This window comes from Lutjanus erythropterus, chromosome 5 (assembly GCF_056507025.1).
Source record: "Lutjanus erythropterus isolate fLutEry1 chromosome 5, fLutEry1.hap2, whole genome shotgun sequence".
In the NCBI taxonomy this organism is placed as follows: domain Eukaryota; kingdom Metazoa; phylum Chordata; class Actinopteri; order Lutjaniformes; family Lutjanidae; genus Lutjanus; species Lutjanus erythropterus.
In genome coordinates, this window is record NC_139321.1 from 20,841,726 (window position 1) to 20,865,543 (window position 23,818).

Consider the following 23,818-nt stretch of genomic DNA (forward strand, 5'->3'; position numbering starts at 1 on the left):
GTTTTGCATAACTGACTTCTTGCTATCTGAGGGGAGGTCAGAATTAATCTTTTCAGTTACCTTGACAAATACAGTAAAAATAGACATCACTTTATAAAAGACACGTATCCTTGTGTCTTTTGTGTTATGTATTTTATTGAATATTCCTATTATTATATTTTTTTTAGATATTTTTTTTTCATGTTTCATTGTTGTAGGTCTATGAAAAAGTTGAGACAGCTCAAAATTTCAAGCAAACATGCTACATACATAGTACATCAGTTTTGAGCCCAATTCAAATTCTTCAGTTTTGAAAAAGTTTTACCAACTACTGATCTTTTGTTGAGATAATTTACTTTTCTTCTTTAGATAAATTTAAATATTTGAATTTTAGAAACCCCAAAATGTGGTATTTAAAAATTATAGAATAAACCATTTAATTTTAAGGCAACATAATAGTAACAAATCAGGTTCACAGTTAACTGTGACCAAATTTTGAAAAACATTTTTTTAGTTTTTCTAACTTTTAACTTTTACTATAAATGTATCTAAGGAAGAGTAGTAAATTATCACAGCTAAAGGACAGCAGAAAGTTTGTTAATGTTGAATATACAGTGGTACATATCGCCCATGATATATGTACCAAGGTACTGTCAAAATTACCATGGTATATGAATGACACAGTAATAAAAGAAAAAATACTATGGGTATCCCTTTTTAGTAGGGATTATTTACCACAAGTTTATTTGGAGCAAAATCTTGGTCTAGCTGTCACAGCAGGACTTTCATGTGCTCCTCATAATTCTGAATTTTTAAAGTCACAGTGATTTTGAATACCTTCTTCCTTTTACAGTATGATAAATTGGGGATAATAAAAAAATGTCTCTCAAATTTATACTTCTGGAAGTTATGGGCACTTGTGGCAACATAATTCTGTGTACGGATAACATCACTTCATTTTGTGTTTGTATCACTATCAATGTTTTGTACCCTCTGTTGATTCATTTTCCCCATTGTTGAATCGATTATGTGTTTGATTTTCACATTCCTGGCAGCAAAAAACGTTATTGTCAATTGTGGTGGGGTCTGAACTGCTCTCATATCACATATTTAGCCACCACACCAATGGCTCGACATAGAAAAATACAACTGAGCCCACACACAGTTACGAAGATCCAGGTTCGCCCAAATTTATTCTTTTATTTTGTGTAGTTAAAATCCAACAGTCACTGCGTAGGGTAACTCTCATGTATGGCTAGTCTCTAGTGCTGGTTGCTACGGTAACCACTCGTCTGTGTAGTAGGAAACGGGGAGCGCATGCGCGTAAAGAAAAATATCCCATCTATTAATACAGATGCTCTTGGACAGCCATGTTTTAGTTTTACTTTTACCTCTTCGTGGTTTTGAAATATTTCGCGATGAAACAAATATACGCAGGCCAACCTATGGCATGTTCTTGCAGTAGAGCGGAAGATGACGTAGCGACGGCGTAAGATTCCCGCCCCCTCCAATCCAAACCGTCTCTAGAAAGTTGTGTGAAAATGGTGGATACACAGTAGTGTGGTTGTTAACTGTTACACGATAGCTAGTTTAGCTAACAAGAAAGAAATGCAGCTAAATTTATATTTAGATGTCGGGTGTGGGAGAGTCGTTTACTGAAAGTTTCGGTGTTCCAGACGAAGTGTGGAAGTATTAACCGGAGGTCTCCGCGTGCAGACCGGTCAGTTACCCGACATGTAGCTAGCTCTAGCTTACTTAGATAGTAAGCTTCAAACTTACGTTTGCAGTTTCTGTTATCTTAAGTTTCTTAAGTTTGAAATGAATAACGTCGTTTGTTCGTAACAAAAGCCGAATTTCTTGTCTGCTGTTCTTCTATCGAAAGAGACCATTTACCGAACTAGCTAGTCATGAACCCCGCTATGATTAACTAGTTAGCCAATTATGATGTGGTTCAGAAAAATATGTGATGGCTTTAAATTTATTGTCTGAGTTCTTAACCAGTGAACCAACATCACCTGGTCAGGTCATCCCAGGTCTTGCTGGTTAACTGCATATAAACTGTAACATGGCATGCTAACGTTAGTTCCTGATAGTCCTCACTAAGGCTGGACATGGGGTTGTCTATATGCAAAGATTACAGTGTCTGTTATTGTGACTGATGATTTGAAATGAATTAAAATTCTTTTAATTGAAACATCTGCACATTTAAAGACTATGAGGCAGCTGGGTGGGCTAATGTGAAAGCTGAACGTCCCTCACATTTTCAGGGTTCGTACTGGAAATCCTTGAAAATGCTTCAGTTTTAATGTTATGTTTTCAAGGTTTGAAATGTGCTTGGATTTTAGATAAAGTGCTTGAAACTGCTTGAAAATTGCAATACTTTCAAAAACAATAATTCTTTGAATAATTTGCTTTTAAGATAAATAAAAGAAGTCAGATAGCGCCTAATTCTTTTGCTTTTTGCACAAAAATAAGATGACTTCGCTTGAGCCTTGCTTGCCACAGTTAAGAGTGTTCATTCAGTCTTTGATGTTTCAATCATGAAGCATAAATTTGAACATCTGATTTAACATAATGAAAAAATTAAGTGGGACCTAATCATTTTCAGCATATAATTATGTCACATACCACAGCTGTAAGGTGCTTGAAAACCTTCAAAATGCACCTTGAAAATGCTTGAGAAGTGCTTGACTTTGGAAAAAGCACAGGAACCTTATATTTAATGAATACATAGCAGCTCTTGATGGTGCTGTTTTGCACATGACCCTAACCTGATGTCTTGTCTCTCTGAACAGGGGGTAAGTGATGTCAAGGACATCTATAAGTCACTGCCAGCCATCTTCAAAGATGTCTGACTGTCTGACAAGGGAATTTAGGGCCCAGCTGACTACAGCCATGGACTCTGTCCTGAGGAGGGCTATGCTTGAAATAATGCAGATCTTTGAGAACAGCCTGCACGACCATCGAAGTGAGCTGGCACAGAAAGAAGAAGAGATATCCCAACTTAAAATTATTTTACAGAGGACAGAGATCACGCAGAGAGAAACTGTGGACTGTGGAGGGGACAGTGGAGCAGAGAAGACTAAAACTCAGATGAATGAGACACAAACAGAGCTTGAGGATATTCTGAACACCTCTGGACAAAGTGCTGAGGATGCTGAGATTGATTTTGTAGGTACGGTTAAATCGGGTGAATAACCTAACAAGATATGTTACTTTGCAGTGAAAGACAAGTTATGATTAAATGTTGTCAGTACTTTTAGAGATGTAAATTATAGATGTAAATAGGGTTTTTGGCACTAACAAATTGGAAAAGTCACCAAAGTAAAAAAAAAAAAAAACCCAAATCCTTAAAGGTAGAATTGGCAACATTGTTTGCAAATGCATAATTTAACGTTGGCCCATTCTCCCCAGCTCAACAGAGAGGGCAGAAAGACATACGACTGTGAATTAAGTGAGCGAGTGCTGGTAGCGAAAATAAAGCACTGAATCAGAGAAATAAAATGATACTTCCTGATTGTTTCACAGAATTTATGTTCGAAAGAACAAGTAAACATGCCCACACTGCACAGCGTAGGATTTTGTATGAATACTGCCAAAGTAATCAGTCTGTTCTGCCTGTATATATCTGTGTGTGAAAAAAAAGAACTATTTCTGCAGCTCTCAGCAGAGGAAAGAGATACAGAATGTGACGTAACTGTTGGTCACTATAACTTAGCTATGAGTGTTGACCTCAAAACATGCACGCTTTATTGGTTGGGGACTACACGCCAGAGACAGTTATTGATCATGAGGTTGTTACTGACAACATGTTGGGTACTCCAAGGGATGGGGGTGGCTGAGGTGATCATCACTAATGTGGATATAATAACTAAGTGGATAAAGGCAAATAGGCAAAATTAAGAAAATTCCATCACTGTATGTAGCCTTTAAAACCAAGAAAAGACAATACTTATGCCATATCACAATATAATGATATGCAAAATCTATCAGAATACCTAGTGTCATATCTAGATACAATATCGTATTGATATATTGCCCAGCCCCAGTCCAGAGTAAAGAAAATAGTCAAGGGGGCAGGGGCTGTGTAGATACAGCCACAACACACTTTCACTTAAGTGATGGTTTATCAGGATTTTGATTCTGAGTCTATAGATAGGAAAATGTTGCAGATTATGTCTTTAAATACATATGATTTACAAAACAACAGGTTTTACGAGGGCAAACCTAAAACATCAATGATGTTGCCATATGTTTTTTGCATAAGCTATGTTAATTGTGCGTGTAATCAAGGTGCAACAATTTTTTTTTTTTTTTTTTTTTTTTTTTTTGTGGAAAAAAAAATTCAACTGATTCTGAAAGTTCAATTTCCAAGGCATTAAATATCACTCAAAGTACAGTTACTAGTAACATTATCATTAACAGTAACATTAATCATTATTATGTCTGCATCTTTGTCTGTGGATTTGTGCAGTACCTGATGACTGGTGTGCTCCCCTGGGCTGTGAGACTGTGTCCAAACAAGAGGATGGCGTGTGCCCCAGCGTAAAACTGCGCTCGCTGTACATTCCTCTGTGGCACTGTCCAGTCATCAACCAGGAGGTGGGTAACTGAAGGGGGGATCTGAATGTGACGGCATTATAGTTTAGCATCATAAGCCAGCAGAGAACAGAGCCCCTGGTATAAAAGTTTGCTAGAAAGGCTGAAACACTGACTTGCTATATATTGGCTGTCTAATACACTTTATTCAGAATTTTCTCTGGATTTGTTTTTTTTTTTTTGAGACAGAGGTGGCATATGCACAGCTATACACAGTTTGGGTGCACATCTTTAGACTGCCATATATATATATGATTTCACTTTTTGCTGAGCAACTTGAGGACGGACAAAGAAACTGGAGGAAAAAGAACAAAAGGGAGCAGTGCCTGATATTGAAATAAAATCATGATTTTTCCATAAAATATTAATGTAAGAAAGAAGAGGCACTAAAATCCAATAAAAATAGGTGTGTAGTAATACAATTCGGTATTGATTTGGAGTCTCTGGGGCACATGACATGGAAACTTTTGACAAAAAAAAAGCAATTATTTTAAATTCAAATAAAATAAATTAAATACACAGTAGCAATCAAAATAAATATGCTATTTGAGACCAATTTAGTATATTTTCTTTCACTAATATTAGCAAATCAGCACAAAGATATTAGAAAATAACACTGGTTTTGTGTCATTCAAACAGTAATTTAATGTTGGCCCCAAAGTGAAATCGCTCTGGTTAAGAGCAAGAACTCTAAGGTGAGCTAACCATCGTCTGAGTGTGCTTTCACACCTGTAGTGGGGTTTGGTCATTTGGTTCAGAACAAGGGAAAACAATGATTATCAGTGCATCATCCCACATGGGGAACCAGTGACTGAAAGAGTTCATGCAGCACTTGTCGCATCTGATAACGCAGAGACAGGATCAAACAAGGCGTCTTGTGTGTGATGATTCAAAAAGGGCCACTGAGGTTAGAATCCGGGTCCCATTTACTGTAACGTAACATAACTTAGCTTTCATTACAAACACACATTAGTTTGCTTCATGATTATCTAGATCTTGCAGAAATTGTAAAGGGGTTATTCCCCTATGTGGTGTCAATAAAAAGCCTGTAGATCTACGATTTTAATGGAATTTTCAACAAAGGCAGCAGCCAAAATACAAAGGCAGCCCATCTTTGAGTTAGTTAAACAGGGAAAACCCTGACCTTAATGATGCATTGTACAGTATTTTCCTCTGTTGTCCTGTATTGTAAAGAAATGCTTCGCCACATATTGGCAAAATGATTGAATTTTTCAGAGCATCCAGAGAGTTATTTTTTTTTATTGCTGCTTATGAGGACACCGCTTTGCATGTACCTGTTTTCGTTGTATTTTGCTTTCTTTCCTTTGTTAATCAGTGGAGATATAATCAATGACATCTGTATTTTAGGACGCTGACTCCCACCAGCAGAAAAGTCATGGCAGGAAACCGGAGAGAGGTGAGTTTCTTTCTGAATTCTGCCATTCCTTATTTTGTCCTGTAAATTACATTTAGTATTGCTGTGTTTGTTAATGACTTCTCATACCAAGTTTAGAGTCACTCATTTACACATTTAATGATGGTGTCAACAAGCTCTCTTAGTTTCACTTCAACATCCCACCATTGTTGTTGTTATCAGAGTCTATAGCTGGTCTTACATCATGTCCTAATGTAAGGCTAGCTTGTAAAGAAATGTACAACCAATACACAGTGGAAAATGCAGGATGTGTCTATCTAATTAAATCAGTTTGATACATAATTGACGTTTGATTTATTATATTCTTGTCGTCTCCTTCTTCACTGGGACACAGTTTCATTTTTTACATTGTTCTTTACAGGATCCTCATTAAAAGAGAAGCAGAAACACATTCGGGACAGAAATTCATCATTGCGTGACAGAGGACACACACAATTAAGAAATGACATGAAAACATTACTCAAAGACAGAAATCATGAAGATACTGACCTAACAGGAAGACCTGCAGGTCTTAGAAGAGGAAGGAGAAATTTAACAGGAAAGGAGCAAAAAAATACACTGAAGAGGAAAAAAGAAGAAAAAAAAATCGCAGCAACCGAGTGCAAGTCAGCAGAACAGAAAACCGTGGAAAATGCCGTTGGAAAAAGGCACACCTGCAAGTTTTGCGCAAGGGTGTTTGATACACCGTTTGGCCTAAGCGTGCATGTACGATCGCACAAGAAGTGCCAAGGTTGCAGAAAAATATTCCCCTTTCCAAGTTCTCTTAGGTGCCACACACCATTTTGTGCAAAACTGAACAAACTGTTGTTAAAAAGAGGACAGTCCACTGACCTTCGGAAACATCATTCCAGCACTGAAAGAAAGCCAGCCACACCAAGCAAAAAGAAGGAAAGCACACTATCCTCTAGCAACCACAGTGAAGCATCTATCAAGAAAAGTGGACCCACGCAGGATAAAAACTACAGCTGTGCAGAGGGCAACAGGAAGTGTTTTTCACAAAGCAGGCTCAAAGAGCACGTACATGTTCATACTGGTGAAAAGTCTTATCACTGCAGTATGTGCCCAAAGAAATTCCGCATGAAACAGTCGCTCTCAAACCACATGATGAGAATGCACAAAGACCACGTGAATTCCATTGAGATAAATGGAGACCTTGTATGGACCAAGCCTTTAGAGGTGACTGAAGGAAATGGAGAGGATTTGATCTCTCCCAGAGAAAACACAAGTCAAGCAATCAACCGCAACAAAAAACGCAATCCATACAAGAAGCCCCGTGAAAGCTGGCAAACGATGGGCACATGGAGTGCTGATGGATACGTCTGCTTATTGTGCAAAAAAGTCTTGAAAAACAAATACAATTTGATTTACCACTATCGCATCCACACAGGAGAGGAGCCCTTGAAATGTAACCGTTGTCCTGCAAAGTTTCGCTTTCATGGACAGCTTAACATGCACAAAAAAAAGTGTAGAAACACTGCCATCCAGTGTGAGAAGTGAGAGAAGAAATTCCCCTCACAAATGATGCTTGATAAGCATGTGTCCAGGCATCACAAGGACTGGCATCATTTCTGCAAGGTTTGCGGAAAACGCTTCATCACTGAAGAGCGTCTTAGGAGACATATGGAGCGCCACGAGTAAGCCACCTGTCTGTGGACACTGAAACGCTGGATGTTGTCATTTATGTATCTACTGATTGACAGTAGTAGTAGCTCTTTAGGTTTTTTCCCCTGTTTTTAGAAGTAATATTATATAAGTCACATCAGTATTCCCTGTCTGTTAAATATTAAAACAGTGCTGTAAAACCAGCAATAAAAATCAGGTGGCATTAGGGGTTAGCAAGATGTTTTTGATACCAAATTAAAAATGCATATTTAATTGGAAAAATTTGACCAAATTGATGTATCATTACAGAACGGGTGAACCATAGACTGAACACTGCAAGGCTTTAACACTGAATTTTGTAGTGTGACGTCACACTTTCATATTAATCTGAAGTAAGAGCCCAGAGGTAGAACATTAGTTTCTTTGCACAGAGAAGTCCAGTCCACCATCAGATATTCTTGTTCTAAAACAAAGATTAAGAAGTCATCTTGAACCATTATAATTGATTGTTTTAAGTTTTTACCAGACATTTATTAATATTATTTATTATTAAATAGGCTTACTAATAACGTTAAAAATCATTTGTAGAGCGGTGGGCAATAGATAAAACCTACCAGAGTAGATTATGGTAGTGGCACATATTGAAAAATTGTAAATTCACTCAAGAATTTGGAAACCATTAATAGAAAAAACATGATGGAAATGTGTGTTTTTGGCTTTTGAGGTTGAGGTACTTAATCACAATGATGCAAAGGTTCAGTAATTCCAGTATTGCAGACTTCAAGCAGACCTGCTCTTTTCCTGAAATATTGGTCGCAGTCGTTTTCATATATACTAAAAGAATATCTACCTCAGTAGAAGCTGTATAACAAAATCTCTATTTGTCAAAAAAATCTGTCTGCAATACATCTTTAAAACCTCAATCCTGTTATATTTAGTTCAGTAAATGTTGAATTATCTGTACGTTATTTGTCTTCTGTTTGCCTTAATCACCGTTCACAGTTTGAATTTGAAAAACAACCTTTCAAATCACCACAGTGTGTCTACTGGTTAGTGCTTGGTTGTGGAGTGAGACTTTTTGACCCAGCTTTACAATGTTGATATGTATTTGCTGTACAAAATGTAACTAGTTATCCTGTTAAATCATTTCATCTTATTTAATTTTATTTTGTATTTTTCTCAAAGTTTTACAACAGTGTAATCAGATTAAGACACTGTCAACATAACCCAATAAATACCTTATTTTATAATTTGTCCTTTGTATTTAATATTATTTAGTAATATGAACAAGAGAGTTTTCTGTCATTAATTCCAGCAGTGTTCATTTCACATCAAATGCAGTTGTAGTGCCACCTTATTATTGAAAATTTAATCTGAATGTCTATACCAGAGGTTTCCAGACAGGGGTCACAAGGACACCAACAATAGATGCACATTAGACCGCGGACTCACAGTTTGAGAGGATTTCGTGTTAAAGAATCTCATCTGAGTAATTGATTTTCTTGTTTTTAAATTTGAAGAGAGTCTTCATAGTAAATTACTAAACAAAGACCACTATGTATTATTATCAATCAAAACAGCCAACTCTGTTTGTTCCCTTGCTCCGATGCCTGAAAAGTATGATAAAAGTTAAAATACTATATGCCTCCTTTTGCTGAGGGCCCCTGTTGGTCCTTGGACCCCAGTTTCACAACCACTGGTCTCAGTAGTACCATTGATAACACCTGTGTTTCATATCAATATGGCTGCTGTGTATTTTTGATCTTTGTTATCTTTATTTTTTTTTATTTTCATGTGAAGTACCTGGATTCCTCGGGTTTCTTATCGCGAGACTTCGATTGCAGCAATCGTCAAATCTCAGATACCTATGCCAACCTGCTAGTGTCGCATTTAGAGTGGAACCCTTAATTTGCGGACCTCTCGCGAGATTTGTAGCCGCTGTTTCTTAACTGTGCACTTCGGCTAAACAAGTCATATTTTAATTTTCATGTGACAGCGCCGTGGTTATAATCTGGGTAGGTTTAGTGTACATAAAACCTGGAATTCGGGTTAAAATGATCACTCTCGCGAGATCTTTCGCAGATCCGGGGTTCCTTTCTAGACACGACCACCTGCAAGCTGGACGACGAGTCACCGCATCTTTGAATGTAACTGAAGTGTTTTCTTGGATTTAATGATAGCCAGTTAAGATATTTGTCGTCAGAGATATTGTTGGCCTGCGTCTTTGGTCGTTCCCATTGCATTTATACAGTTAGCTTGAGTGCTAGCTATAACGGGCTACGCTTCGTTGGCTCCCTTGTTTACACGTTAGCCGTAGGTAATGTTAGCTAACACATTGTCACATTAGCCGACAGCATCACCCGTGTAAATATATAATCTTACAGGTAGCTAGAAGTTTAGTATGTGTATGTACTCGTACTATGCAAACCGTCTTTCTGCATTTCATCGCATTGCTTGTCATCACTGTATAAAACGGCAACGTAACGTTAGTCTTAGCTCACAAAATGAACAAGACTGCATTGACCATAGCTTCTGTTGAGCTCGCTACAAACGTCGCATAGGTTGACTGACGGGAGATTTAAAACACCAAAAGGATCGGGTTTCAAAAGGAAATTGCTGTCACATAAATGGCGTAGCTATTAGAATGGCAACATCTCATGGCAGTACATAGATGCCAGGGCAGAGGAGTGTACAGTGGTGCCCACATCGTCCCCCAGCTGCATCTGGAGGCCAACCATAGAAGAAGACAGTGTTGTCAATCAATCGTTGACATCAAAACATCATCGGTGAGACAAAGGACAATGGAGTCTGTGAGGAGTGCTTTCCACGCTCAGCTGGCCACCGTCATGGACTCACTACTGGCAGCCGCCGTGTGCGAGATCGCCAAGATCTTTGAGAGCAGCCTGTGTGAGCAGCAGGCGGAGCTAGCGCAGAAAACAGAGGAGATCTCCATCCTCAGGGGCAAGCTGGAGAAAGTAGAGAGGAGGCAGAAGACGAAGGGTGGAGGGGGCGAGGAAGGGGAGATGTCATCAGCAGACAGAGAAGGCAGCTCCAGGCAGCAGACCTTGACAGGATCAGGTAGTGTCCAAGTTCAACTCACTTTGCTCATTGTGAAGGATAGAAGAGTAAAAACTTTATTAAGTGCAACTTCACTTTGCATTTAGATGAGCATTTTTTGTTCATGAACACTGTCACAACTGAAGTAGTATCAGGGACTTAACTTATACACTGACCCCCTGCACTTTTCTTGCACAGGACTGAGTGTGGGAAAGGATGCGTCTTCTCATTCAGACACAGTTGAAGGACTCAGTCAGAGCCTCAGTGGGTTGAAAGAGGAGGCCACAGGCCAGGATGGAGCTTCAGTAAAGCATGAGGTCAGACCCTGTCCTGCCTCTCCATGATTCAGAAGTTGGCTGTTCAATAAATAACAAATACATACAGTGGCAGTTGTGCAAAGCCTTGCTGTTGCATCTTTGAAACATGTTTTACTTATTCTCCACAGCGTGCTGGATCACGGCCTACCCTGGGGTCTGTCGCACTCCAAACCCCAGAGGGAAGTGTTGCTACCATGGCCCAGAGGCAGATGGATACCCTGTCTGCCACACAAGCCAAGGCCAAATGTAAGAACTCACCACTTTCTCCTGCTATTTATTATGTATTTTTTTTTTATTAACATCCTACACACACAAAAGGAATTCTGTCTGATTTTGCTTTGTTGCAAGTAGGGGTGCATCAATTAACTGGCCAGTGACCAGAATCAGCTGGTTTTCAGTTTAACCATCAGTGACTAGTGACTGGCTGACCAGTGTCAGACATTCAATTCTTAGATAGACTCCAAAAACTGTATAAAGAGAAGAGAGACAAGTTTAAAAGGAGACCGGGATGCCAAACAACCATAATCTTTCTAGCTCTTTGGGCTAACATTAGCAAGCAGCATACAGCTGTAGTCAGACTGACTTTGATTGATCACTGCTGAGCTTTACTACAGAAAACTGTTGCACCATATCAGTTCTTAGTAGCGTTGTCAAAAACATCAATATATCAATACTGAATATTTGAAATGCTTTCAATATTCTTTATTTGCCGTATCGGTACTCTAGTACCAGCTATACTTTCTTTCTCTCTCTTTTCTAGCAAAGAGTTGACACACATCACTGTGGTGCCCACATAGTCCCGCCTCCTCTCACTTACTCACAGCGCTGTCTTCTTATTTGCTATATCTGTTGTCATGTTATAGCCTTTTTGTATTTAGCTTTTAATAAAAATCTAAAATTTTATTCGGACAATGTTGAGTCAGTTTTTCTCAGTGGTACTGAATATTAATATTTTATAGAATGAAAGAAAATTGGCATTGGTAGGTTAGACTTTAAAAAAAATCTGAATCTGTAAAGAAAATGGCAGTTGGTTTATCTTAAGTTGGAAACCAAATTTTGGGCAGAGCAATAAAAACTGAACTGAGGTCTTTAATGCTCACTTAGATATTCTTTTTTATCGTTTCACTACTTCTTAAAATATCTTGAAAAGATGACCTTTTAAGTGTAAGGCTGATTTATTGTAGGTAGTGAGATGAAAGTGCATCAGTTGTCCTTTTCCTCCTAATTTTTCTGCAGTGTCTCACTGGGATCAGAGCAGCCGCACTGCAGACCACAGACCCCTCCAGGATCAAGCCTCCACCCCTTTTCTCTCCATCTCCCAGAGTGGGCGTTGCTCTCCCAGGCCTGAGCCAAGCCTAGCTCAACCGGGAGAGTGGTTACCGGGGTTGGACACCACTCGAGGTGGGGTGTCCAGTCTGGAGAATCTGCAGGCAGATGGCACCAGCTGCTCTGGTCCAGCCAGCGGCAGCACAGGCACAGACGCGTCCTGCTTCAGACCTGGTTTTGGCTCTGATGAGACCAGCAACGAAGATGATGACAGCTCTTTTCCTTTCCTGGACCAGGAGCCTGAAAACCAGAACTCCAATCAGAACTCAGTGCAAGGCCAGGCCGTGGGGCAGAGGGCTGCTCGGCAGGTTCAACCCCAGGCTCCCTCTGGCGAATCACCATGGAGACCCAGAGAGGACAGGGGTGGGAGAGGCCCTATTAATCACACACGGCGGGTCACAACTTTTGGCAACAGAGACCCTCTCCGACCACAGTCAAATTCACAGTCGCTCACACTGCGACACACAAACACTCTGAGCCACCCTGCAGCTCCTGGTGGAGGGAACGGACGACCCTACACCTGCCCGTACTGTACCAAGTGTTTCACCTACCCCTCCCACCAGCGCAGACACCTTCTACGCCACACAGGAGTCAGACTGCACCCCTGTCAGTTTTGTGACAAGAGCTTCCTCACTCCCTCTGAGCTCACCGTGCACACTCGCACACACACAGGCGAGCGGCCTTTTGGCTGTGCTCAGTGTGGTAAACGATTTGCCCGCAGCGGGAACTTGAGAGCCCACCAACGGGACGTTCACATGGGGAAGAGGCCCTTTGCTTGCACAGAGTGTGGGAAGAGATTCGCCCACAGGGGGAACCTGAGGGTGCACAATCACAGAGTCCATCAGGGAGATCCCTACTACATGGATGAACAGCAGGAGCCTGACATGGGCCCCAATCCCATCTGAAAAGATTTAAAACTATGGTTCTGCACTTTCTGCAAAATAAAACCTAGGAACTTGTTACAGGATTGCCTGTTGGCAGTTGGATATGGGGCAACCATAAAAACCATACAAATTAACCACAATCTGATTTGTTTCATGTAATTATTGACGTACATGGTCAAAGTAAATTTTATTTAAGTGTCTTAATTTTATTTTCAAATATGAAAATTAAGGGTCACAGTGAAAGGGAGAGTTTTATGTTAACTGTATTGTAAATGACTTCAGGGTGACCCTGTCCTCCAGTAATGTTCTTTTACATCAGTTTTCATTTCTTAAAGTGAAAGAACTGCAAAATATTTTTCCTAAAGCCAATTAAAAAAATGTTTTCCCTTGAAGGGCTTAAACTTAAACTTGTGGGTCACAGGCCAAAAGCAAACATCTGTTGTATTGTTAAAATGCAAAATGGTATTAGGATTAAATTCCCATAATTACCTGCACAAATTGTTCCTCTGCCCACTGTGCTCAGATTATGAAAAATAATTAATAATTAGGGATTCTACGTATTTAAAGAGCATTTTACCTCAGAAAAAGAGTCATTAAAAAGACAATCAAACAAAAATAAATAAATTTACTTTTTAAAAAACATCTGGTGGTTGAAACTGAACATTATGGCGAGGCAGCTTTGGCCTGCAGGCCCCACTTTGGGCAGTCCTGGTCTAGTTGGTATTAGATTTCTACATGTGGCATGCGGAGGTAGGATAGCACGTCTCTTCCTTCAAATTTGTGCTTATGTACTGCCCATCTCTTCAAACTCTTATTTTGACTGTGGTGTAAAATGGAAATGTGTTAAAGCAACAAGAACATAACAGTGTTGTTTAAGAAGAACTGTGCTTTTATTTTACATCCTGTTTTTGCAAAGTGATATTAAATACTATACTCGTACAAACTATTTGTTCTACTTGGCCTGAAACAGTAATTCTTTGTACGGTACACCATGCTTTGCTGGACACCAGGGGGCAGTGTCAACATACAAACGATTTATGGGAATGGCTGTTTGACAGGATTGCAAATAGATCTTTGATAGAAGTGTTGCTCTCAGCATGTTTTATCATGTGGCCTATATTTTCAGATTTTTTCCCTGATGTGTGCACTTGTGTCATCATGCCATCTCTCATGGTCATGGTCTGTAAGCATGAGGCAGAATCAGAATTTGACTATGTGAGTCCTTGTGTTGACCTGCACAAAATCTAATGTTTCTCCTGCAGTTTGGCATGTGTGTAAGGGTGTGTAAAAGTATTCTTTAACAGTACTGTGATGGTTTTGCCTCAGTCCCTTTTCCTCAAAGGATACGTTCAAATTCATAAACAATACTTAAATTAGGCCTGGGCCTAATGCATTGATATCATGATATGAGACTATAGGTATATCATCTTCTGGATATCGTGCTATGACATAGGTGTTGTCTTTACCTGGATTTAAAGGCTGCATTACAGTAAAGTGATACAATCTATTGAAATTAAACTTCCAAATCCACTGTTCGATTTGACTTTCAATTTTAAAGTCACTATATGATTTGATTTTTAGATCTTTTTGTAAAAATCTAGTTTAAATGGTATCAAGTGTGATATAATGGCCAAGAAGCTACGTTGTGTGTCTTGGAAGTGTTGTTTGCATGTGCTGGATGTCACAAGTAGGCAGAAAAGCAATGGTGGGAGAATCACAGATTCTGTCTTTGATTTTAATTATTGAAAGTGAAAGCTCATTTCGATTGTTTTTCAGTTTTGTTGCCCCTAATATCCAAATTACTTACGAATATTTATCAGAAATTATGTATATGTTACTTGAAAGCACCAGTACTCATCTCTACAATTGCAACATCGAAAGAGATATTTAGTCGAAATTATTAATATTAGTGATATTTAAGGATATTGCCCAGCCCTAACAGTATCGTATTTTATCATGTTTGTTCTGTCTTCATTCCCTGCAGTTGTTCCTCTGCTCCACTCCAAAATCTTTTTTTTCCTACTGTGATTTCAATTTAAGTGATGGGATCAGAATCCACTGTCACACCACTTCAGCAGCATGAGTTTCTACATGAATATCTACCAAACTGTCAAGTATGAAATTAACTTGCATTGAAATTTCTCCATTGGAGCTTCACAAGAAAACACTGTATGGTGGAAATACAAAGAGGGAATTTTATACTAATAAGATTAACTGTAGAAAATACCTCCTCAGTTAGATTTTGAACCGAACGATACTGGGTTTTTGCAGCTTATACCGATATTAGGGAATAAAAATGTTCTGATACTAATATATCAGCAGATATTCTTTATTTATACAAAATCTAAAATGACATCAGGGTACTGAAATGGTAAACCTGAACTGGTGTTTTTTAAAATGATAAATAATTACATAAAAAAACAGAACAACTTGAATCAAGAATAATCATCAAATATGCATAAAATGCTGCCTATAAGACAAAAAATAAAATCAATCTGCATTATGTTATGTAAAAAATATTCCATACAAATGCCAATACCACTATAGACCAATATAGCTGTGCTGGGCCAACATTGGGCCGATATATCTGTCTGACTCTAATAAGATTGTCTCATTAACTGTGGAATGTATTTTTCCACAGAAAGAAGACTTTTTCTGTCCAATCACAAACAAAGGCCCCACATAAGAATGCCTCAAGCACATGGGACGTGTGGAGGTTGATGAGACATTTGTCCCTCGTCTCTCAATATCCCTTCCACACGCAGCTTCAACTGCTGAGTGAGGCTGGGCCACGGTGCGTCCATGTATTCCCCAGGCTGCTGAGTCCTTGGTTTGCTCATTCAAAAGATTACATTTGGTGACCTCCCCTCCCCCGAGGGTCACCTGTGTCTGTCTCTCCCCGTGGGGTTTACGTGCACGGTTATGAAAATGTTTTAAGAGTGGATGTCCAAAGGCCTCTTCACCATTGGCTCTAACAACAGGACAGAGAAAAGGGCTAACATTAATAGGAATGGACACATGTCTTGCTGATAAGGGTGTCATATTAATGGCTTCAGATCAGGAGTTAGATCAGGCCTGTGTGTGTGTGTGTGTGTGTGTGTGTGTGTGTGTGTGTGTGTGTGTGTGTGTGTGTGTGTGTGTGTGTGTGAATCCCAACTGAGTAAAGCTGCAGGCTCTTACAGACCAACCAGGGGAATGTACTAAGTACTGTAATAATGTGCACAAGGGAGCATCAGGTCAGACAGAAATCCAAATCTATACGCAGTTTTTTTTTGTCTCAAAATAAGTGTGTATGTGTGTGTCTGTGTATATTCATAGGCTGGGGTCACGCGGGTTTTGCAGTGTTATTTGTTTGTATATTTGGTTATTTGTAATCTCCTTTCTGCTCTAAGCAGCTTTGCCCCGGGGAGGGAGAGGCAACAAATGAACAGTTGACCTGCCTGAAAAGACTGCACACTACAAGTGCTTTAAGTTTAAGTGTTAAAAGGTTTGCGTAAAGGTTTGTTGTATGTACACTCAACAAAAATATAAATTCAATACTTCCACCCATTTTTCATGAGTTGAAGTAAAAAAAAAATCTCAAACTTCTTCCGTGGCCACAAATGGTTTATTTCTCTCAAGTTTTGTTCACACATTTGTCAAAATATGTGTTCGTGAGCATTTCACGTAACAGGTGAAAGAGCATGATTATTGCATTGTGATTATGCTATTATAAGGCAACTCTAAAAAGAACAGTTTTATCTTGAAAAGAAGACATTTATTAGGCACTGAACTATGGATATATCATACAGGGCTACAGATGGGGAAGTGTGCCCTTACTAGTCAGCACCAAAAATACTGTTTGGTTACACTAATTATTAATATTTAATTAATGTACAACCCTGGTTAACTGTTGATTCTAAGATGTTACACAGTCACCACCACTAGGTGTGCCTGTAACACTAATGCCTCAATATAAACCATTGAGGTAGAGAGTGAGATAAAGAATAATGGTTGTGTTTCACGATAAAGTGGCATATAACCTCTTGAGCTGAATAATATGTCGCCACCTTCAGCACTGCAATGTGGATGTTAACCTGCATGGAGAGTGGGCTGTTAGTGCTAACACTGCTAACTGAGTGTTTTCTTACTTTCTGACTAGTTGATTAGTCTAACTTTAGATTTCCGTTTAATGGGCAGGGAAATGAGATGTAGGGAATATCCCTACCTTTTTTTCTGAGGAGGTCATGAGCCACCCTACTCTTTATCTGATTGGCTGGTGCTCTTTGCCTTTGTTGGTGGGGTTGGTTAGGTTTAGGCATCAGGAGTGACTGGTTAGTGTTATAGTAAGAATATCAGAGTAAGCTAATCAGAGGCAAAGTAGGGCGTGCCATGACTTTGCCCAAAAAAATGTTACCTGTAGCCCTATGTGAAATAGCCACAGTTCAGTGCCTAAATTTGTTTTTGTTTTCAAAATAAAACTGCACATTTTAGACCGACCTTTTATTGTGACCAGTCTAAGGCACACCTATACAATAATCATGCATCTGTATATGCCACATCTGGTAGGATCAAGGCAAAGAAGTGTGAACTATCACAGACATGAAGAAATTTGTGAACAAATTTTGAGAGGAATAAACCTTCTGAGTGTCTGAGATTTCTAACTTCAACTCTTAAAAAATGAGAGCAAAACAAAAGCGTTGCGTTTATATTTTTGTTGAATACAGTGTCTGTCCAGTGCAAACAAATTAGGTGATTTTTAATTTATTGATAAAACTGAAGGAGGAAGTGCTTCTTTAGAAAATAAGACAATTCTCCTTTTTCCTCTTCCAAACAAATCATTTAAAGATCCACTGCATTATCTGAACAAATGCAATTGTCACAAAGCTGAAACATAGATGCTTTTCTTTTTGGGGTTGTTTTAAGTTGTTTTTACCAGACAGCAAAGATATTTTAAGCAAACACCTACTGAAAACAATATTTTTTTACCCATGTTTAGCCCTCTGGCACTCAGTAAAACCAGATAAAATCAGATGACCCGAGACTAATGGCTCCACAGTCCATTCCCCAGGAGATCTGATTTAAATTAGGCCCTCCTCTTTGTAATAATCACCATATCCCTGTCAGGTAACCATGTCCTCTTCAGTGTTTATCACCAGGCTGCAGTGTTATCATTCTGTTTTCCATTGGGGATCAGGCTGTAATGTGCTCTTTACCTTTTATGTCACCATGTTTCAGTTTATTTCTCTTGCCCCTGAGGCTGCTGCTTTAATTTGCCAGAGAAAAAAAAACACACTCCCAACCTCCTGCCATCTCCTTGCCCTCAGCCCAAAGAATCATTCCATCACCATCCCATAATCCTCTAGGAGTAAAATGATCCCCCAGACACCCTGTTACTGCACCCACCTCTCCAAACATGTCATACAGATGTTAAAAGAGAGGAAATATTTATCCCCCCACCCCACTCAGCTGGAGAGGTATGTGCAGTCAGTTTGCATACTGTGTATTTGTTTGCATGCAGGTACACATCTGTCTTAATCTTTTCCATTTCCAGGCATGCTTATGTGTGTATTTTCATGCATGTTATGGTTGTATTTACGTGTGTACTCTTCCCAGCTGTGTGTGTTGGGGCTGTTAGGGGTTTAGCGTCGCCCCGAGGCTGCTCATAATCTACCCAGTCCCACCACTCCCCAGGGGTTGTGGTTTCATGCAGGTTGCCATTACTGTAGTGGAACCCCCCTCTAGGGGATTACAGTGCTGTCTCCTGCTCAAGGCACAGAGTTGATCCATCGTCTGCTGACTGTATTTAAGCACTCACTTAATGTGCTAATAGTGTTAGACTAGGGAGACGCTGCAGAGCTTTTAACTTTCATCTCCTAAAGCTCTTTGTCTGTTGGAAATGCTGATTTCATGGCTGCCAGCTTAAGTCCATCCCTAATCAGTCACAATCACAAAATATTAAATAAGGTTCTGGATGGAGTGGACTTTATGTGTGTGTTTTCATGTGAGTGTGTATCTATTTAGGAGCAGTCACTGGGCCATGGTGACTGGGTTGGATCTCCTCCTGGCAGTGGGGTTGACTGTCTCTCTTCACATTTTTGGGGGTCACAGAGCATGATGGAGGGGTGGAGTGCGAGTGCATTATCTTCCTCTTTCAGAGTTCCTGGGTTTTCCAAGTGTGTGTCTGCACAATTGAGTGTGTGTTCTCCATAGGCTGCTCTTGGGTTGCTAAGCAACCCCGTGTCTGCACATTGGAGTGGGGGTGGGAAGGGAGAGAAGCACCAGGTCAACAGAGACAGACACTCACAGGCATCGCTACATCTGATTGGACACATTGGTGCTCCTGATGAATGATGCTGATCATTATCATGTTGACTGTCTGTGGGCAGTCTCAAAAGTCCGTTTATCTCTACCAGAAACTGTGCCTCAGATTCTACCTCTCTTAGACACCTTAATTATTTTGGTCTCATATTTTTGACCTGTTTTTTTTTTTTTTGTTTTTTGTTTTTTTGCAGCGTATAGAAATGAACTATACTTTTCCCCAGAAACCTAAAAAAATCTGTGCCTGGTGGCATAGATCCACTTAAGCTAAGGTTTCCCTTAATCAAAGGATGCCTTGGGGAAAAAATGAGTTGCGTAAAATCAACAGAAGATTTTCCTTAGGATACTGTAAGGGAAAACCGTTTAATGTCTAAGTGTTTGCCCTTAGCTACTTAAGCATTACCTTATGAGTTGTCAGAAGGTCCTTTGTGACCATTTTCCTAAGAAAAGGAACCTATATTGATTGCTTAAAATTACATATTTTATGAAACATAAAACAATGGTTTAATATATGATGACTGAAGAGGAGGAGATACCAAAACATCTTTTGGGACAGGGAAAACTCACTAGAAAGTATGAGTGATGTACAATTTGCTAGTGTATAGATTTGACATTAGCACTTGCAAATTTGTAGCTAGCTAGCCAAACGTTAACATAACTGTCTCATATGTCAATGTTAGCTATATTGTTTTATTGAAATGCACCAGTTTTTGTCAACTCCTTTCGATGTCTCACCTTTCTTGCTGTCACAGTAAGTATTTTTCTTCATTACTTCATCTTTGGTGTGTTTCACCAAGTTACTTCTTGCCACATGTGCACATTTTTTAGGACTGGTTTAAAATTACATTGGATCATGTGATTGTTCTTTCCATATTCTTCAACAAGAACAACATTCTCATCTACTTTTTCTTTTTGTTTTCTCTTTGTAGTCCATTCCGGAGAAGCTAGCTAACACAGGCTAACCAAGTGTGTTAGCTAAGCTAGCTAACAACTGACAGTAATGCTGTCAAGTAACATAGGCCTAAAGAATTATGTGAGTGAAGCGTAACCATGGTAACTGAAGTGCACATGTGCTGTATTATGACAGTAACTGCTGTGAATGGTATGTTCAGACTACCGGTGACATAACATCAGGCTACAAGTCATTTTCAATGGAAGCCAGGAACATGAAGCGTGAAACCGACATCTGCAACTTGTCGCTCTGTGTTGGGCAGGACGTGCAATAAATAACAGTTGAACTGGCTTTAATAACAATGCAACTGACCACGCTTGGCCCTTTTGTAGCTGTGTCACTGGTAACATGAACACTCAGTTAGGCACCTCAATTTAGGAAAATATTTTACTTATGGGAAAAAAAAACAATCTAAACTTAAGGTGGTTTATGCACTGATTATATGTGGCTGAAAGCAACAATTCAACCATGTTTCCAAGGATGGACTCAAGAATTGTCAAAAAAAAACTTCATTTACTGAAGTTAAACATTCAGTCTACATGTGAACATCCGTGGTACCTCATGCGGATTATCTTGCAACAAGATGAATGTGGGTTGACTTTTGGCATTTTGATACCTGCTTGAGATGACCTGCTTTTGTTGATCATGTCTCATTAAAAAAAATCTGTTCTGTGCACAGATAAGTGTTTAATTTCATAAGCTGTAATTATAAGTCTTTTACACAGTGTTCTTCATGTTAAGGGTAAGAGCAGTTTGATATTTACAACTGATCTGTGAACTTCATCAGTGATGCAGGAGATCCACTTGCTGTAAATCACCACTTTCTCACTGCATTTTGAGACTGTATTTGTTATCTTTTCTTAGTAACTCCTCCAATCTTCACCAGACCACAGCCAGCGGGACAGTACACCCTTTTCCTCAGTGTCAGACAGTGTTGTGTCTTTGCCCAGTCTGAGTATTTGGAAAAAAAAAATGTGCAGACTTGGATGCTGTGGTTAAGCATCCTGTCTTTGTCCCCAGAACCACTACTGATGGAGACGATGTGAGGACACAGTATAGCTCAGATTCACTCCAGGGCAATGGGTCCAAGTGACGTTGGGGATGGAGGCTGGTCACGCTCCACTGTCACCAAGGTAACGAGACCGGTCCGAAGCCAAGCCTTCACGGCTGAAAAGGCACCGTCGCTGGGAGACAGACCCAAGATTGCCGTCACCCAGGCCCAGGGTCAGGCATGGGAGGTTAACAAGGACAAGCTGAACTGGATTTGCTGTACCTGGACAAACCTGCCACATGCAGGGGTGAAGATGGTGATTACAGTGATTACTATGCTGATTAGGATTTTACAGTGTGGCAGGAAGCCTGTGCCTTGGTTTGCTAAGATCTTAATTTTTGTAGTATAAAGATTGGATGTGAGGACCTTGAATTAAATGGGTCAAATGGATTTTTAAACTTTGTGTAAAAACATGTTTGTTTGTTTTTTAACTACCCCTTATTGTGCCGAGAGACACATTGTTTGATTTTGATTTTATTTATTTATTTTATTTATTTATTTTTTTTTACAATTTTGCATGATCTGTCTCAAATTAAATGCCACCATCTCCATCCAGAAAATATGAAAGCCAGAGTGATGAAAAAAAAGAAGACAAACTTTCACAAAATGATATTAGAAAGATATTAGATTTAAAATGAGTTAGTATCTCAAAATAATGATTTAGTATATTAAAATAATGAGAATCTTTCTCAAAATAATTACTTCTTATCCCAAAAGAATGAGTTAGCATCTCAAAATAATGACTTAGTTTCTTAACACAACTTAGATACTAACTCTGTAAAGTTAATCATTATAATGTCTCAGGTCAACAGGATCAGGATGTTTTTCATCACTTTGGCAGAAATGGGCTTCCATAGAAACAGAGAGTCATGACTCAGGTCTGCTCTGTGGAGCTTTTTAACCCGTTTCACCTTATTGATTTGTTTTTACAGCCAGCAGATGTACTGTTTGGTTTAGTCTCACTCCTGTCATCAACCCCTGTTTTTTTCCAGCAGCAGCAGGCAGCTGTTTTTAGCAAACAAGCTCAACACAATGTACACTGCCAGCTTACCTGCCAGCTTACCTTGAAGACAATAGCTTGCGAAGAAAGTTAAACATCAAGCTTTGTTTTCAGTTGGAGAAGGACAAGTCAGAGCTAAAAGGTCAGTCAATAACGGACGACATATTCATTATTCGACTAGCTGTAACTAGGCAACTGTTGCTAACACGTTAGCGATAGCAATATTAGACAGTAATCATATGAAGAGTGTTTTGGAGGGGGTTTCTGCTCTGAAATGGTAAGAAAAAATGATAAACGGAAGTTTTCGTTTACATATAAGTTATTTCTGTTGGCTCATGTATGACACAGTGCCGCTGTATGGCTGTGTATGGGTTTAATATTTCTGACAGGTTTTACTTCTACTAGCTTAAATGCTAATCAGTGATGTCACAGCAGGAGGCGATGTTCAACTGTCAAAGGTCAATAAACGGATGGGGATAAATATGAGGTAATGCGAACAGTTTAGCTAGATATCTAATTAATTCTTAATTTATTTCCAAAACTATCAGGTTATGGACGCACAATAAAAAATGTTGTAGGACCTGGACCATTTAGCGTTTCTATTTTTTGATTTTTGTACATTGTGTAACACCATCTACTTCTTTTATAGTAACTTATGAAACTAGCTATTTATTTTCTGGCTTAAGTGAAAACCCAAAGATTTAAGGGCTACATCCTTATGTAGATAATTATTAAATTAATCTATAATTTAAATTAATTGATTTGTTTTTTAAAACTACAGTATCAAAAGGGTCAAAACTAGTAGAGAAGCCATCATAAATCTTGAAAACTCGATGTGTAAGTCAAATAAGGCCTTCTGACTGTGTTTTGTCTAAACAAGAGTAACATTCAATTTAAAATGAAACACTGCAGAACAAGAATAATACTTGAGAAGGTGGAACCAGCTAACCAGCTTTACATTTGTGTTTACATTACCAGAATAACTGGTGATTAATTTTTTTTTTATAATTAGCTGACCTCTTTACCATTACAAATTTCCATCCTTAATTAAGTGAATATCAAATTGAGTGGAAAATTGCAAAATGAAGTTGCCTTCATGATAGCAAAAATAGAAAATGTAACTTCATAGTTTTAGCCAATCTACATACCAGCAGATATAAAGATGCATCAGTGAATACTGTACCTAATAAAACATTAGTAGTATTTCTCACCTCTTCCTCTCTGCTTTGGGTTTGTCAGAGAGCAAGGAGTTAAACACCAAACCTGATGGGTTTATAGATTTAACCAGAGGGAGGTTTTGGTGGCATATGGTTGGG

General features: G+C 39.1%; 3 protein-coding genes across 5 annotated transcripts in view; all 3 read left to right on the forward strand.

Annotated features, from left to right (window-relative positions):
• Window positions 1–1,373: 1,373 nt before the first annotated feature.
• On the forward strand, window positions 1,374–7,708 carry LOC146326768 (uncharacterized). Its single transcript, XM_084719118.1, has 5 exons — window positions 1,374–1,699; window positions 2,775–3,154; window positions 4,454–4,581; window positions 5,947–5,995; window positions 6,375–7,708. Exons 2-5 carry the CDS (start codon window positions 2,785–2,787, stop codon window positions 7,508–7,510), a joined length of 1,683 nt encoding a protein of 560 aa, XP_084575244.1. The 5' UTR covers window positions 1,374–1,699; window positions 2,775–2,784; the 3' UTR covers window positions 7,511–7,708.
• Window positions 7,709–9,360: 1,652 nt separating this feature from the next.
• On the forward strand, window positions 9,361–13,246 carry LOC146326769 (uncharacterized). The gene is made up of 4 exons (XM_084719119.1): window positions 9,361–10,693; window positions 10,871–10,989; window positions 11,118–11,235; window positions 12,226–13,246. Exons 1-4 carry the CDS (start codon window positions 10,273–10,275, stop codon window positions 13,218–13,220), a joined length of 1,653 nt encoding a protein of 550 aa, XP_084575245.1. The 5' UTR covers window positions 9,361–10,272; the 3' UTR covers window positions 13,221–13,246.
• Window positions 13,247–22,491: 9,245 nt separating this feature from the next.
• LOC146326770 (serine/threonine-protein phosphatase 2A 55 kDa regulatory subunit B gamma isoform) overlaps window positions 22,492–23,818 on the forward strand; it is a 36,735-nt gene continuing 35,408 nt past the window's right edge. For all 3 annotated transcript variants that reach the window (XM_084719121.1, XM_084719120.1, XM_084719122.1), the window contains exon 1: window positions 22,492–22,644. The gene's annotated coding sequence lies outside the window, so the exon portion shown is untranslated. The remainder of the gene's footprint in view (window positions 22,645–23,818) is intronic.